Below are 15,360 nucleotides of genomic sequence, written 5' to 3' on the forward strand. Positions count from 1 at the left end.
GAGAATAGAAGAAAAACTAAAATCATTTATCTGGAACCAGAAAACATCTAGAATTGACAAAACAATCTTGAGTAAAAGAAAAAGAAACAGAGGCATCACACTCCCAGATCTCAAACTATAAGTTCATCATCATCTGTTGGTATGCATGAGACCCCTTCTGTTTCATTTGGTTTAAATCCCCCCTGCTTAACACTATTCTATTTACATAACCACTGTTAACAAGTTCCACTCTCCCTCCAGGGCATTGGTGGTTCAGTGATAGGATTCTCGCCTGCTCCACCCCCCCTCCTTGTCACACCCTGATCCCTTCTTTGTCACACTCTGATTTTCACCAGTCACTTTTCTCTCGACCCTCTCTATGTCACATCCTGTTTCCACCCTACTTGGCAAGTATATATAAAGACAGCATTGTGAATTTTAGAGTACTTTACCTTGAGTTCAGCTTAGCTCGCCTTAGATTGTGCTGTGTCCTGCATGAATAAAGAGATACTGCGTACAACCCAGCCATGAGTCCCTGGTCGTCTGTTACCCGCCCGTGAAGCCAGCCCGGTGAAAACAACATAACCCGTCGAAAACAACAATCATCATCAAAACAGCCTGGTCCTGAAACGAAAATAGGCACACAGACCGGTGGAAAAGAACTGAAAGCCCAGAACTAAACCCCCACACCTATGGACATCTAATCTTTGATAATGGAGCCCAAAGTATTAAAAACAGGAAGGAGGCTCTCTTCAATAAATGGTACAAGGAAAACTGGGTTGAAACATGCAGAAGAATGAAACTGAACCACTTTATCTCACCAGAAACAAAAATGAACTCCAAATGGGTCAAGGACCTGGATGTTAGACCAGAAACTATCAAATACATAGAGAAAAACATTGGTGAAACACTTTCCCAGCTAAACCTCAAGGACATCTTTGATGAAACAAACCCAACTGCAAGGAAGACTAAAGCAGAAACAAATCAATGGGAATACATCAAATTGAAAAGCTTCTGCACAGCCAAACAAAGAGACCCCTCACAGAATGGGAGATCTTCACACACCATACATCAGACAAGAGACTAATCATCAAAATATGCAAAGAGCTCAGCAAACTTAGCATCAAAAAAGCAAATGACCCCATCCAAAAATGGGCAGAGGATATAAACAGAACATTCACCTCAGAGGAGATCCAAAAAGCTAACAAACACCTGAAAAATTGCTCCAGGTTGCTGATTGTCAGAGAAATGCAAATTAAGACAACACTGAGATACCACCTCACCCCTGTGAGAATGGCATACATCAAAAAGGACAGCAGCAACAAATGCTGGAGAGGCTGTGGGGACAGAGGAACCCTTCTGCACTGCTGGTGGGAATGTAAACTGGTCCAACCCCTGCAGAGAGCAGTCTGGAGAACTCTGACAAGACTAGACATGGACATTCCATATGACCCAGTAATTCCTCTCCTAGGGATATACCCAAGAACTTCATAATACCCAACCAAAAAGAAATGTGTACACCTGTTGGTATGCTTCTAATTCTGCTTCTAAAAACCCCTTCTGTCTCATTTGGTTAACACTATTCTATTTACATAACTAAGCACCAGCATGCCTGCATGGCATTGGTTTAATCCCCACTGGTTCATGATGTCTTTTTGCTCCGCCCCCTCTTGTAGTACACCCTGATTTGCACCAGTCACTTTTCGCTCCACCCTCTCTGAGTCACATCCTGTTTCCACCCTACTTGGCGAGTATATATAGGATTGTGTTTTTAGTTTAGTTTTTAGCTTAGTTTAGCTTAGCTTGGTTTAGATTGTGCTGTGTCCTGCATGAATAAAGAGATACTGCGTACAGCTCAACCATGAGTCCTGGGTTGTCTGTCTCTGCCCGCGAAGCTAGTCCGACATACACCTATGTTCATAGCAGCACAATTCGTACTAGCTAAAACCTGGAAGCAACCCAGGTGCCCAACAACAGATGAGTGGCTGAGAAAGCTGTTCTATATATACACAATGGAATACTATGCCGCTATTAAGAACAATGAACCCACTTTCTCTGAGCCATCTTGGATGGAGCTAGAAGGAATTATGTTAAGTGAGTTAAATCAGAAAAATAAAGATAAGTATGGGATGATCCCACTCATCAACAGAAGTTGAGAAAAAAGAACAGAAAGGGAAACTCAAAGCAGGATTAGAATGAATTTGGAGTAGGTAACCAAAGTAAAACTCTAGGTTGAGGGTAAGGGTGGATGTTCAGCTTCAATCAACCAAGATTTAACAGTTATTAACATTTATGCACCCAGTGAGGGCCCATGTAAATACATCAAAAACTTACTAAAAGACTTACAAAAGTACATCAGTAGTAACACAGTAATAGTAGGAGACTTCAACACCACTCTCTTACACATAGACAGATTAGTAAGCAGAGAATCAAAAAGAAACAAGAGAATTAAGTGAAGAGATGGACAGACTAGACCTCCTAGACATTTTCAGAGTTCTTCACCCCAAGAAACTGGAATACACATTCTTCTCAAATCCACACAGCACATCCTCAAGGACAGATCACATAATAGGCCACAAAGACAGTATGAGCAAATTCAAGAGCATTGAAATCATTTCAGCATCTTCTCAGACCACAGTGAAGAAAAGCTAACACTCAGCAACAAACAAAAAATTACTAACAGTCACAAAATTTGGAAACTCAACAACATCCTACTTAATAACTGCTGGGTCAAAGAGGAACTCAAGCAAGAAAATCAAATGTTCCTAGGAACAAATGAAAATGAAAACATGAGCTATCAAAATATTTGGCACACAACTAATGCAGTACTTATAGAGAAACTCATATCCATAAAAGCACACATTGGAGAACAAGCAAAAACTCAAGTAAATGACCTTACTGCACGCCTTAAAAAACTTAGAAGAGGAACAAAGAAATTCTAAAGCAAACAGAAGAACTGAAGACAAAAGTTGGTTCTTTGAAAAATTAAACAAAAAAAAAATCAAATATATAGCATTGTTAAGAATATAGAATATTTCACGACACTACAGAAATTCAATAAATCACGCAAAGCTTCTATGAACAAGTATATGCCACCAACCTAGAGAATGTGGAAGAAATGGAACAATTCCTAGAAACATATATCCTTCCAAAACTGAACCAAGAAAAATTACAAAAACTAAATGGAACAATCACAGACAAAGAAATCAAAAAAGTTATAAACAATCATACCAACAACAAAAGTCCAGAATCAGATGGCCTTACAAACGATTTCTATAAAACCTTCAGGAAACAGTTAATACCTATATTAGCTCTTCCAAAAGACCCAAGGAACAGGAACACTCCCTTCCACCTTCTATGAAGCCAACATGACCCTGATACCAAAAGTAGCCAAAGATATAACAAAAAAGAAAAACTACAGAACACAGATGAACATAGATGCCAAAATACTGAACAAGATCTTAGCCAACTGGATACAGCAGTAGTTCCACAAGATTGTCCATCACAAGCAAGTGGGATTTATTCCAGGAATGCAAGGCTGGATCAACATATGTTAAGTCAATCAATGTCATTCACCACATCAATAAAGGCAAATCAAAAACCACATGATTATCTCAATAGATGCAGAGAAAGCCTTTGACAAAATCCAACAGCAATTTATGCTCAAAACACTACAAAAAAGGGGAAAAGATGGAAAATTCCACAAGACAGTGGATACAGCAAACATCATATTCAGTGGGACGAAGTTGAAATCATTCCCACTCAGATCAGGGTCTACACAGGGCTTTCCATTATCACCATTACTCTTAAACACAGTGTTGGAAATTCTCACCAGAGCAATCAGACAAAAGAAAGGAATCAAAGGAATATAAACTGGAAGGGAAGAAGTCAAGCTCCCACTATCTGCATATGATATAATAGTATACATTGAAAAATCTAAAGAATGCAGCAGAAAGCTACTGGAAATCATTAGGCAAGGCGTCAGGCTACAAAATAAATGTACAAAAATCAGTGGCATTTCTTTATGGAAACACTAAGTCCAAAGAAGGAGATGTCCAGAAATCACTCCCATTTACTGTTGCAGCAAAATCAATAAAATACCTAGGAATAAACCTGACCAAAGAAGTGAAAGACTTGTATACTGAAAACTGTGAGTCACTATTCAAAGAAATAGAAAATGATACAAAGTAATGGAAAGATATTCCATGCCCATGGATTGGAAGAATAAATATCATCAAAATGAATATACTACCCAGAGTCATAAACAAATTTAATGTGGTACTCATCAAATTCCAATGAAGTTTTTTAAGAGAATAGAACAAAAATGACAATCAACCAGAAAACACCAAGAATTATCAAAATAATTTTGAGTAAAAGAAACAGAAATGCAGGTATCACACTCCCAGATCTCAAACTATATTATAAAGCCATCATAGTCAAAACAGCCTGGTACACAGACCAGTGGAACAGAACTGAAAGACCAGAACTAAACACCCACACTTATGGCCATCCAATTTCTGCTAAAGGGGACCAAATTATTAAATGGAGGAAGGTGCCTCTCTTCAATAAATGATGCTGGGAAAAATGGGTTGGAACATGCAGAAGAATGAAATTGAACCACTTTGTCTCACCAGAAACAAAAGTCAACTTGAAATGGATGAAGGTTCTGGATGCTAGACCAGAAATTTTTCAAATACTTACAGAAAAACATTGGTGAAACACTGTCCTACGTAAGTTTCAATGACAGCTTTGATGATACAAACCCAATTGCAAGGAAGACTAAAAAATAAGTAAATGGAACTACATCAAATTAAAGAGCTTTTGTACAATAAAACTATTATCCAAGAAAAAAAAAAAGAGACTTCTCACAGAATGGGAGAAAAACTTCACATGCCATACACCAGACCAGAGACTAATAACCAAAATATACAAAGAGCTCAGCAAACTTAGCAACAAAAAAGCAAATGATCCCATTCAAAAATGGGCAGAGGGTATGAACAGAATATTCACTACAGAAGAGATCCAAAAGGCTAAGAAACATGAAAAATTGCTCCAAGGTCACTGATTTTCAGAGAAATGCAAATAAAGACAATACTGAGATACCACTTCACCCCCCATGAGAATGGCATACATCAAAAATGACAGCAGTAAAAAATGCTGGAGAGGTTGTGGGGAGAAAGGAACCCTCCTACCCTTCAGGTGGGAATGTAAATTGGTCCAACCTCTGTGGAGAGTAATCTGAAGAACTCTCACAAGGCTAGAAATAGACCTCCCATATGACCCAGTAATTTCTCTCCTAGGGATATATCCTAAGAATTCCATAACACTCAACCAAAAAGATATGTGCACACCTATGATCGTAGCAGCACAATTCATAATAGCTAAAACATGGAAGCAAACTGGATGCCTAACAACAGATGAATGGCTGAGAAAGCTGTGGTATATATACACAATGGAATACTACGCAGCTATTAAGAACAATGAACCCACCTTCTGTGACCCATCTTGGATAGAGCTAGAAGGAATTATGTTACATGAGATAAGTCAGAAAGACAAAGACACAATAATCCCACTTATGAGCAGAAGTTGAGAAAAAAGAACAGAAAGGGAAACTCAAAAGCAGAATCTGACTGAGTTTGGAGTAGGGCACAAAGTAAAAATCTGTGGGTGGAGGGTGAGGGTAGATGTTCAGCTTCATTGTGTGGAGGGGGGAGGGGACAACATGGGAGGAGGGAAGGACAAAGACCTTTGGTGGTGGCAATGGTGTTAATATACAGTATTATTAACTTACACTCTCACAAATAACTAATATGAGAGGGGAAAATGGATTGAATGTCTCAATCTTTTTGATGCACAGATCATAGGCTGAGTATATGTAACTTCAATCTAAGAACTTAAGACTTCAAATTGGTAATCAGATTGAATTTTAACTGTGGACTTAAACTGTTAATACATTTCTAATTATGACTTGTTCTTTGAAATATTGTCTCCAAAAGGCTTAAATCAGGGAGAACAGAAGCAATGAGTGGAGTTACTTTATAAGATAGATATACATACCTAGCATAAAAAGTCATAAATTATGGGGAGTCTTTGTATGATACAGCAAGTCCTAAAAAAGGGATTTTCAAAGTTAACCCAATTGCCAAATAATTTGGTTATAGCAATAACTTTCTATTGCCTTCTTAAACCCTAAGACAGCAGGAACATTCCCCTTTCTCTATAAGGCCCATATTTCTCCCAGTCCTGAAACCTCTAGGGTGAGGCTCACTTGCCTGCATGATTCTCCCAATTCATACCAACTGATACTGCATCTGCTGATACCAACCCAATCATTGCAACAAGTACCACCTCAGCATGCTTCACTTTGGACTGTGTCTAGAGACTTCAGGCATGGAATGTCAACTCTTCAGTGTCATTACTCTGGTGTGATATTCCTAGCTTATAGGGCTCCTTAACTCGATTTCGAGTGGAGTACTTCTTAACAAAATCTCAAAACCTAGATATAGACCAGGCCCCATGAGATAGGGCAAATGTACATGTGTCCACAATCAGTGGAAAATATATACCTTTAAGAAAAGTGCAAAATAATTTATAGTGACTCAAAAAATGAAGAAAGCAGAAAGACCTACAAAGACACCATAGAGTTCGTAATGAAATAGTGTCTAGACTTAGATATACTTCTTACCTACTTCCTACTTCCTTCAGTCACTCCAAAGCTATCTTTAACAAAATAAGGACTGCAAAAGCTGAAAAAGGGCAAGAGACTGGCCTACTTTAACGATGACTCTTTAGTCACTATCAGGCCATCCCATCAGCTGGGTCCCTAGTTGGAGAGTCCTGAGATTCCCAAACAGACATGATAGGCCTAGACCTCGAATAAATCCCTCTCTCCATTGTTACCAGTCATCTCTATCAGGAACGACACAATAGACCCTTTTGTAGGCCTCCATAGGACCTTGCCCTCAACTTGGATCAACAACGGTAATGTTCCATCCTCTGAAGGGAGACTGGACAACATACTCTATGCTACACCTGAGGAAGATGGGTCCTGAAATTGGTGCATCTTGGAATGTTCCTACTCATGACCACAGAATGTGAGCTCAGATCTACAGGGATGCAGATCTACAGGGATGCAGAGGTCACATAGGCTCCTAAGCTGAATATGGGCCCCAGGTCACATCAAATTGATAGGGTTTATAGTCAAACATATTTATACAGCTTTCCCATATCTGGGAGCTACTCTCTTCCCTGATCCAGTTTTCTGGTCCTTTTTCCAGCCATGACATCATCTCCCCAGACAATAACTTTGATCCACCTGCATATTAGATGTCAAGCTTGGGGGGGAGGGGGGAAAACTAGTATATTCATGGGCCCTTTGTAATATAACTAAAATAGCCCTACTAACTATCTACAAAACGGAGGCCCCCCCCGCCGCCCCAACTCTTCATCTGAACTATGCTAGCCTTTAGGTTCATGATCAGTCAACAATGTGTTTAGCTTTATATGTTAACTCTTTTTTTAGCCACCAGGTTCCAGATGGCACCATATTTCCCACTGGACTTACCTGGGCAGATGACCTCATCAATGTGTCCTGGAGTCCCACTTCCCCTTAGCCCTGGCCCACTAGGGAAAGAGAGAGACAGGCTGGGAGTATGGATCGACCTGCCAACGCCCATGTTCAGTGGGGAAGTAATTACTGAAGCCAGACCTTCCACCTTCTGCACCCCATAATGATCCTGGGTCCATACTCCTAGAGGGATAAAGAATCTGAATGCTATCAGGGAAGGGTTTGATACAGAGTTCTGGTAGTGGGAATTGTGTGGAGTTGTACCTCTCTTATCCTATGGTTTTTGTCAGTGTTTCCTTTGTATAAATAATAATAAAAAAAATAAAAGTACTTTATGAAAGTTTCTACTTAGACATAGATATCCTCCTCACCTAATTCCTATGACATGTCCCCCAATCACTCCAAAGCTAACTGTGTCAAACAAAGTAAGGACTACAAAAGCTGAATAGGGGCAAGAGACTGGCATACCTTAATGATGACTCTTTAGTCACAACCAGGCCACCCTATCACCTGGGATTCCCACTGACATGATGGGTATAGAGTTCTAACAGATCCCTCTTGCCATTGTCACTGGTCATCTCCATCAGGAATAACACAATGGAACCCTTTGTGGGCTCTTATAGGACCTTGCCCTCAATGTGGATCAATAATGGTAGGGAATGTTCCATTCTCCGAAGGAAGGTTGGACAACATACTCTACCTACTATTGAGGATGATAGGGGTCTCAAAATTAGTGCAGACTGAAATGTGCCTTGCCATGACCACAGAATGCATTAGATACCTTAGTGTCTAAGCACAGACAGATGCTCTTGGATCTGCTGTGGGTCTCCTCCTTGTCAGGATAGACCAGCTGATTGCTATTTTCAACACTGGGAGATAGGGAGTGGGGAGAAGATTGGATATATGGTACTCATGGTGAAGAACAACACAGGTGGATGGTGGAGAGATGTATAAACAATATTAGGGGAACATTAGAAACTGTTCCCATGTGTCAGCAACTGTCCTGTAAACTATTTCCCCAATCAAATTGTTTAAAAATCAAAACTAAGCAGCTATCTAACTTTTTTAAAAAGCCTTAATCCACTTTCCTATCATTTAATCACATTTCTGAATACTCACCAGCAGTTAAATGTTAAAAGTATAAGTGCTAAAAAAGTCTCTTCTGAACACAACTAATGTCTTCAAAAGTATTACTAGAAGCAATTTCTTGTAGCAGAGTTATCAAGAGATACATTACATATAAAAGAAAACCATACAAAAATGACAATCTCACTGATTATCACAAAACAAAAATCTACAGTGAAATAAAGTCAGAATGTCATACCTTAGAAACAAATACTGGAAAGAGAAAAAAGGAGTCCTGCATTACTGGTGGTAATTGCTGGGCTAGCGTAGGGGTGCCTCTTCCCGGGTACGTACTCTCCGGGTTAGAGAGAACTTGACCGGAGCCAGCCTGGGCTGCTACTGACTCAGCGATGCGAGGCAGATGAATCAGAAACAAACACGTGGCGCGAGACAATGCAAAACCTTTATGGATCAGAGAGCCAACGCTTTTTAAAAGACACACTCGGAAGTGACAAGTCAGAAACGGAAATGGGGAAATGGCTAGGAAAGGGGTGGAGAAAGGCTGGAAAGGTAGGAACTTCCTTAGCAATTGTTGCAAGGGTTTTAACGGGTGGGATTAATACTACCCTGGAGGCAGGGAGGGTCTTGAAGGTAGAAAGAAAATAGATCAAAGGAATGGAATGGGTGGGGATCTTTCAGGCAAAACAATGATTATGTAGATAGGCCATAGTATCAGGAATGCAGGGTGCTTTGTGAGGCTCCTCACAATTTCCCAACATCTCCCCCTTTCTTTTTATCTAATGGCCATAGTATCAGGAATGCAGGGTGCTTTGTTAGGCAGGGAGTCTGATAAGACGAGGCAAACCTTTGGGGTTATTCCTGTCCCTCCTTGCTCAACCTCTTAGTAGAGAGAGAGACTGACAGGATAGATGCACTCCTCAGGTCAAGCTCACTCACATCCTCACAATATCCCGAAAGTAATGTATCAATAAATTGTGTATTTTATCTGGAGATTCCTCAGAACATCAGAAATGGATATACTCTATGACCCAGAAACCTCTCCTAGGAATTAATAATAATAATAGTAATAATAATAATAATACAAAACATCTATCCAAAGACATACCTATTTCCACATAGGTTCTTAGTAGCACAATTTTATAATAGCCCAAACACTAGAAGCAACCCAGATGCGCAGCAGATGAGTGGTTAATAAAGTTGTGGTCTATATACACAATAGAATGGTACTCAGCTGTAAGCTATGATGAAATTTTCTCCTCTGCCTCATCTTGGAAGAAGCTTGAAGAAATGTGAGATCAGCTAAATGCTAAGTGAGATCAGCCACAAGAAAGTCAACTATAGTATACTCCCACGAACAGGTGGAATTTAAGTACCAAGGAAGGTAAGACTTGGACTTTGCATGTGTTCAGATGCAGCAAGGGCAAGGAGTCTAGGGATGGAGGGAGGGTTTGTGAACACAGGGGTCCCTGTACAGGTGATGGAGGACTAAAGTCAGCAGGGGTGAGGGGTACAAACATGTAACAGAAATTTCAATAACAAAACAAAGATCACACAAACACACAAAAAATCTACTAGAAATGTCTGATGAAATGTTTAGTGTGCTCCTATTATTATTATTATTACTATTAATCTTTATTGGCTAGAGACAGCCAGAAATCAAGAGGGGAGGGGAAGGGGCTAGGGGAGGGGGCTAGGCAGTAGTGCAGTGGCTTAAACGCACATGGCGCAAAGCACAAGGACCGGCATAAGGATCCCAGTTCAAGCCCCTGGCAGGGGGGGTAACTTCACAGGTGGTAACACAGGTCTGCAGGTCTATCTTTCTCTCTCCCTCTCTGTCTTTCCCTCCTCTCTAGATTTCTCTCTGTCCTATCTAACAACAGCAATAAAAACAACAACAAGGGCAACAAAATGGGAAAAAATGGATTACAGGATCAGTGGATTTCGTGGTGTAGGCACCAAGCCAAAGAGAGAACCCTAGAGGCAAAAAAAAAAAAAGAGCAGGTAGGGTAAAATAGAAAGGGAGAGGTAAAGAGAGACACCTACAGCACTGCTTCAGCACTTGCAAGGCTTTCTCCTGCAGGTGGGGACTGGGGGGCTTGAACCTGAGTCCTTGCATAATGTAACATGTGCACTCAACCAAATATGCCACCCCCCCTACACACACACACACACACACACACATACATACATACACTCTTTCTTACAGATCCCAGATCTAATCAATGGGGTTTACAGTTAACAATATTTATATACTTTTCCCATATTTGGGAGCTACTCTCTTCCCTGATCCAGTTTTCTAGTCCTTTTTCCAACTATGACACCATCTCCCCAGACAATACCTTGGGTCCACCTTCATGTTATCTGTCAGACTCAGGCAAAAACTAGTAGGGTCATGGGCCCCTTGGAATATACCTAAAATAGACCTACTAGCTTTTTCCAAAATGGAGACCCCAAATATCATCTGCTATTGTCTTGCCTATAGGCTCCGGATTATTTAACAGGTAATTCTTCTTTATATCTTAGTGCTTTTTCAGCCACCAAGTTCCAGATGCTACCATGATGCCAACCTGACTTCCTTGCACAGACAACCTCACCAATGTGTCTGAAGCCCCACCTCCCCAGATCCCTGCTCCACTAGGGAAAGAGAAAAACAGGCTGGGATCATGGATTGACCTGCCAACACCTATGTTCAGTGGAGAAGCAATTACAGAAGCCAGACCTTCCACCTTCAGCACCCCATAATGATCCTAGGTCCATGCTCCCAGAGGGATAAAGAATAGGAAAGCTTGGGTTAGGGTTAGGGTTAAGGTTGGGGTTAGGGGTTAGGGGTTAGGGGTTAGGAGTTAGGGGTTAGAGGTTAGGGTAAAAAGTAATATATATATATGAAAGCTATCATGGGAGGATTGTGATTCGGAACTTTGGTGGTGGGAATTGTGTGAAATTGTACCCCTCTTACCCTATGGTCTTGTCAATATTTCCATTTTATGAATAAATTTTTAAAAAATGATTTCTAGAAATCTATACTGTGATCCAAATGAGATAAAAAAAAATCAAGAAGCTTTAGTTCTAGCAAAAACACTATGGTTAATTTGGGTTAATAAATAATAGCTAGATCGCTTTGGTTGTCAAATTAGATCTGCTTCAGTAGTTCTTTGTTGTCTCTAGATAATCACTATCTGTTTTAAATCTGCTTGAAGTGCACTGAAAATCCCAGTCCACAGCAAAACCTCTAAACATTGATGACTCTCTCAAATTCCAAGCATAGTTTAGTGATTATATAATTATAATGACTTATTCATAACATAGAAACAATAGATAAGTCAGTTGCTACTTAACCAAAGTAAGTTATTTACCAATACAGTACCCTAATGAATGTGAAAAACGTTGTGAAAGCCATTTTATTTTAGATAATGTACATTTTGTATCAAAACACCAACTGGTAGTTTGCAATGCTATGACACCAGGATTATACAAATGAAGCCAGAATATTATAGTTTCTCTTCGCTTTCAAGAATATTTATTTACCAAAGAAAAATCTAAAAACAGAGTCAAATTTTGACAAATTAAGAGACACTAAAAGTACTACACTTACTATGGTCTCCAGTTAACCTTAAGAACAACCTTAGGGATTCAGTGTTTTTCTCAAAATACTGAATTAAAATCATGTGCTAAGATTTATGCTATGAGTCTCACTGGATAAAATCATATGTAAGAAGATAGATTATCTATGACTAAACTTGTAGTCATTGCTATCTTCCCAGGATGTTCTTACAGACAAATATTTTTCATGAAGGTGAGTGCAGAAAAACAAGCACATATTCCAGATGTGCTGCTACAGGGCATGCTAGATAACATATATATTCAGTATAAAGAACTTAACTGCAAAAAAAAAAAAAGAAAAAAGAAAAGAAAAGATTTATTATTCTACCACTGCAACTGCTCAGAGAACTCAGGGATGTTAGCACTGCAGTTCAATCTGTGTGTGTGGAGATCTTACTATTATTTTTTTCAAGTAGGAAAAAATTTCTGAAGTTTAATAGTATGTCTACATAGGTCTATATGACATAATGAGCAAATCAGGCTTTCAAGCTCGCTAATCCTTCAATAACATTAAATACTCAAATAGCTACAGCTATATCCCAAATAGCTACAGCTTGACATGATATTCTCCAAAAAAAAAATCTTTGTTCCTGGGGTCAGGTGGTGGGACACCTGGTTGAGCACACATGTTACAATGTATAAGGATCCACGTTGGAGTCCCTGGTCCCCACCTGCAGGGGGGAAAGCTTTGCAAGTGGAAAAGCAGGGCTGCGATGTCTCTCTTTCTCTCTCCCTTTCTATCTCCCCCTACCCTCTTGATTTCTGACTGTCTCTATCCAATAAATAAAGATAATTAAAAAAAATTTTTTTTAATCTTTGTTCCTTTTGATGGAGATGGCATAATAAACCAAGTCTGTTTGCTGAAAGAAAAAAAAAAGTAAAGAAGTGAATTTATATGGCTGAAACACAAACACTGAAATAGGTAAGTGCTCCTAATTATGAAATGACTGATTCTGTGGCAACTCAAGAATTCTAGAACCAAAATGACTCATGATACAGGTGAGAAACAATTAGTGAGTTTTTTTTAATGTCATTCAGAAGGAATGGAATAGCAAATAGGAAATGTATGTAAAGAATAATTAAGTAACTACATTTAGAACAATTACTTGAAAAAATTAAGAAGAAACAAAAATGTCTAATTTACAAAATTGAAATATACATTATTAAAACATACTGACAAGTAAGGTGTAAACTGAAGATGTTCCAGCAGAAAAGTTCTTGAGGAAACCTCACCATTTTTGGCTACTTCTGCTATGACGTTAGCTACTCGGGCTGTGCAAGTAGATTGTGGGATCAACAGACTTGCAAATAGTTGAAGTATTCCACCTCCTTGGATTTTTTCACTTGTTTCCATATCTGAAAGAGATATAAAACACTTCAATGAAAACTATCAAGACTAACACTGACAACTTTGTCTACAAGTTATTTAAGAATTCTCACCATTCATAAAAACATTAACTTTAATATACATTAAGAGATTATGTATTTATATATAAAATTACCTGCTTCTCTGCAAACTATATTTTGCCTTGAATTTTATCTGCATCAACAACTGTATAATATTAGGCAAGGCAATGAAGTGCCCCGTTGAACACACACATTACCATGTGCAAGGACCTAAGTTCCTGACCCTAGTCCCTACCTGGGTGAAGCAGGTCTGCAGGTATCTATCCCCCCACCCTCCCCAACCCTCTCATTTCCCTCTGCCCTATCAAACAGAAAGAAAAAAAAATTAAAAGAAAAAAACATCATAGAGTTTTTATGGTGCCAGAGTTCAAGCCTAGGGCCTCATACATATGAGGCCTTCAGTCTACCACTGAGCTACAGCCCCCACTTATTAAAACAATCTTTAATCTATCCACAGACCAGAAAAAAACCTCTCTGAATAATACTTGTAGTCAAACTTTATTCATTAACAAGAGAGGAAGAGAGGCAGAGAGGGACGGAGACCCAGACCATCATTGACATATGCCATGTCAGGGTCAAGTTCAGGACTCTGTGTACACAAATTTAATACCCCACCATGAACTACTCTCCAGGCTAATTCAAACTTACTTTTCAGTGTCACCTATAATTCTGTCTATTGAGAACAGAAACTTAAAAAAAACTTAATTCTGGACACTATATTATTTTATCTAAATAATATGTACACCAATAATGCTACAGCAATTTAAAAAGGGGGGGACTTCCCACCTGTAGGGAAAACCATACTTATTTTAGACAAAAATTTTTTAATTTAGAAAAAATTATAATAAACAGGGATAGGTAGGATACAATGACCAAAGAATCAAGCAAGAGGACTTAACTTAAATGTTAATTCATCAACAATTATACAAGTATAGGGTCATCAGAGTATATAAAGAAATTATTAACAGAGTTTAAGAAAAACACTGATAGCAACACAATGACAGTATGGAATTTTAACACCCAGACTCTCAAATAGACAGATCAACCAGAGAGAAAATTAATAAGGAAACAGCACTAAATAAGACTGGTAGCCTGAACATATTAGGTAGTTCTTCATCCCCCAAAAGATAAATACACTTTTTCCCCTAAGGCACATGGAATATATTCAAGGATAGATGATGATGATATACTGGGTCACAAAGCTAGCAGCAATCAATTTAGGAGATAGAAATAATATCAAGCATCTTCTCAAGTCACAATGAAATTAGTAACCAACCACAAAAAGAATCAAACACATGGAAAAAACAGAAGACTAACAGAAACAGAAAGTACACATGGCAGGACACAGTCTATCCTCTCAGAAATGTATTTATAAAATAGAACACATTTATAAAATATAATGGGCCTTTTCTTCCTATTTCTTGAAGTAAAAAAAGAAAAGTTCTGTGGCAGCACATGAAAACCTGTCACAAATTTTTCATTAATTTAAAAATACCGGTAACAACCCCAAAAGGACAGGACTCAAAATGTCCTGCTAATTCCCTCCAATTCTGGTTAATGTTCCCACAAAGGTACAGCCTTACAGCATGAGGCATCATCCATGGATCCTCCATCATCTGCTGATGCTGTGATGATGGCATAAGTCTAGCCTAAGACATAAAAATGCTTTAGGACTCTATTCAAAGCTGTGTGCAGAGGCAAGCAGTTAACTACAAAGCATT

The 15,360-nt window shown here is 38.9% G+C and overlaps 1 protein-coding gene across 6 annotated transcripts in view; it reads right to left on the bottom strand.

Moving 5' to 3' along the window:
• The window catches only part of RAP1GDS1 (Rap1 GTPase-GDP dissociation stimulator 1), a 199,672-nt gene that overhangs the window by 136,357 nt on the left and 47,955 nt on the right, over positions 1–15,360 (bottom strand). For 5 of the 6 annotated variants that reach the window (XM_016192391.2, XM_060187719.1, XM_007532738.3 and 2 more), the window contains exon 3: positions 13,466–13,588. In XM_016192391.2, the coding sequence (XP_016047877.2) occupies positions 13,466–13,588 (123 nt within the window). Of the gene's footprint in view, positions 1–13,410; positions 13,589–15,360 lie in introns of those variants that run through there. The other variant, XM_016192393.2, reaches the window with a different exon arrangement.

The sequence above is a fragment of the Erinaceus europaeus genome, chromosome 3 (assembly GCF_950295315.1).
Source record: "Erinaceus europaeus chromosome 3, mEriEur2.1, whole genome shotgun sequence".
NCBI lineage: Eukaryota > Metazoa > Chordata > Mammalia > Eulipotyphla > Erinaceidae > Erinaceus > Erinaceus europaeus.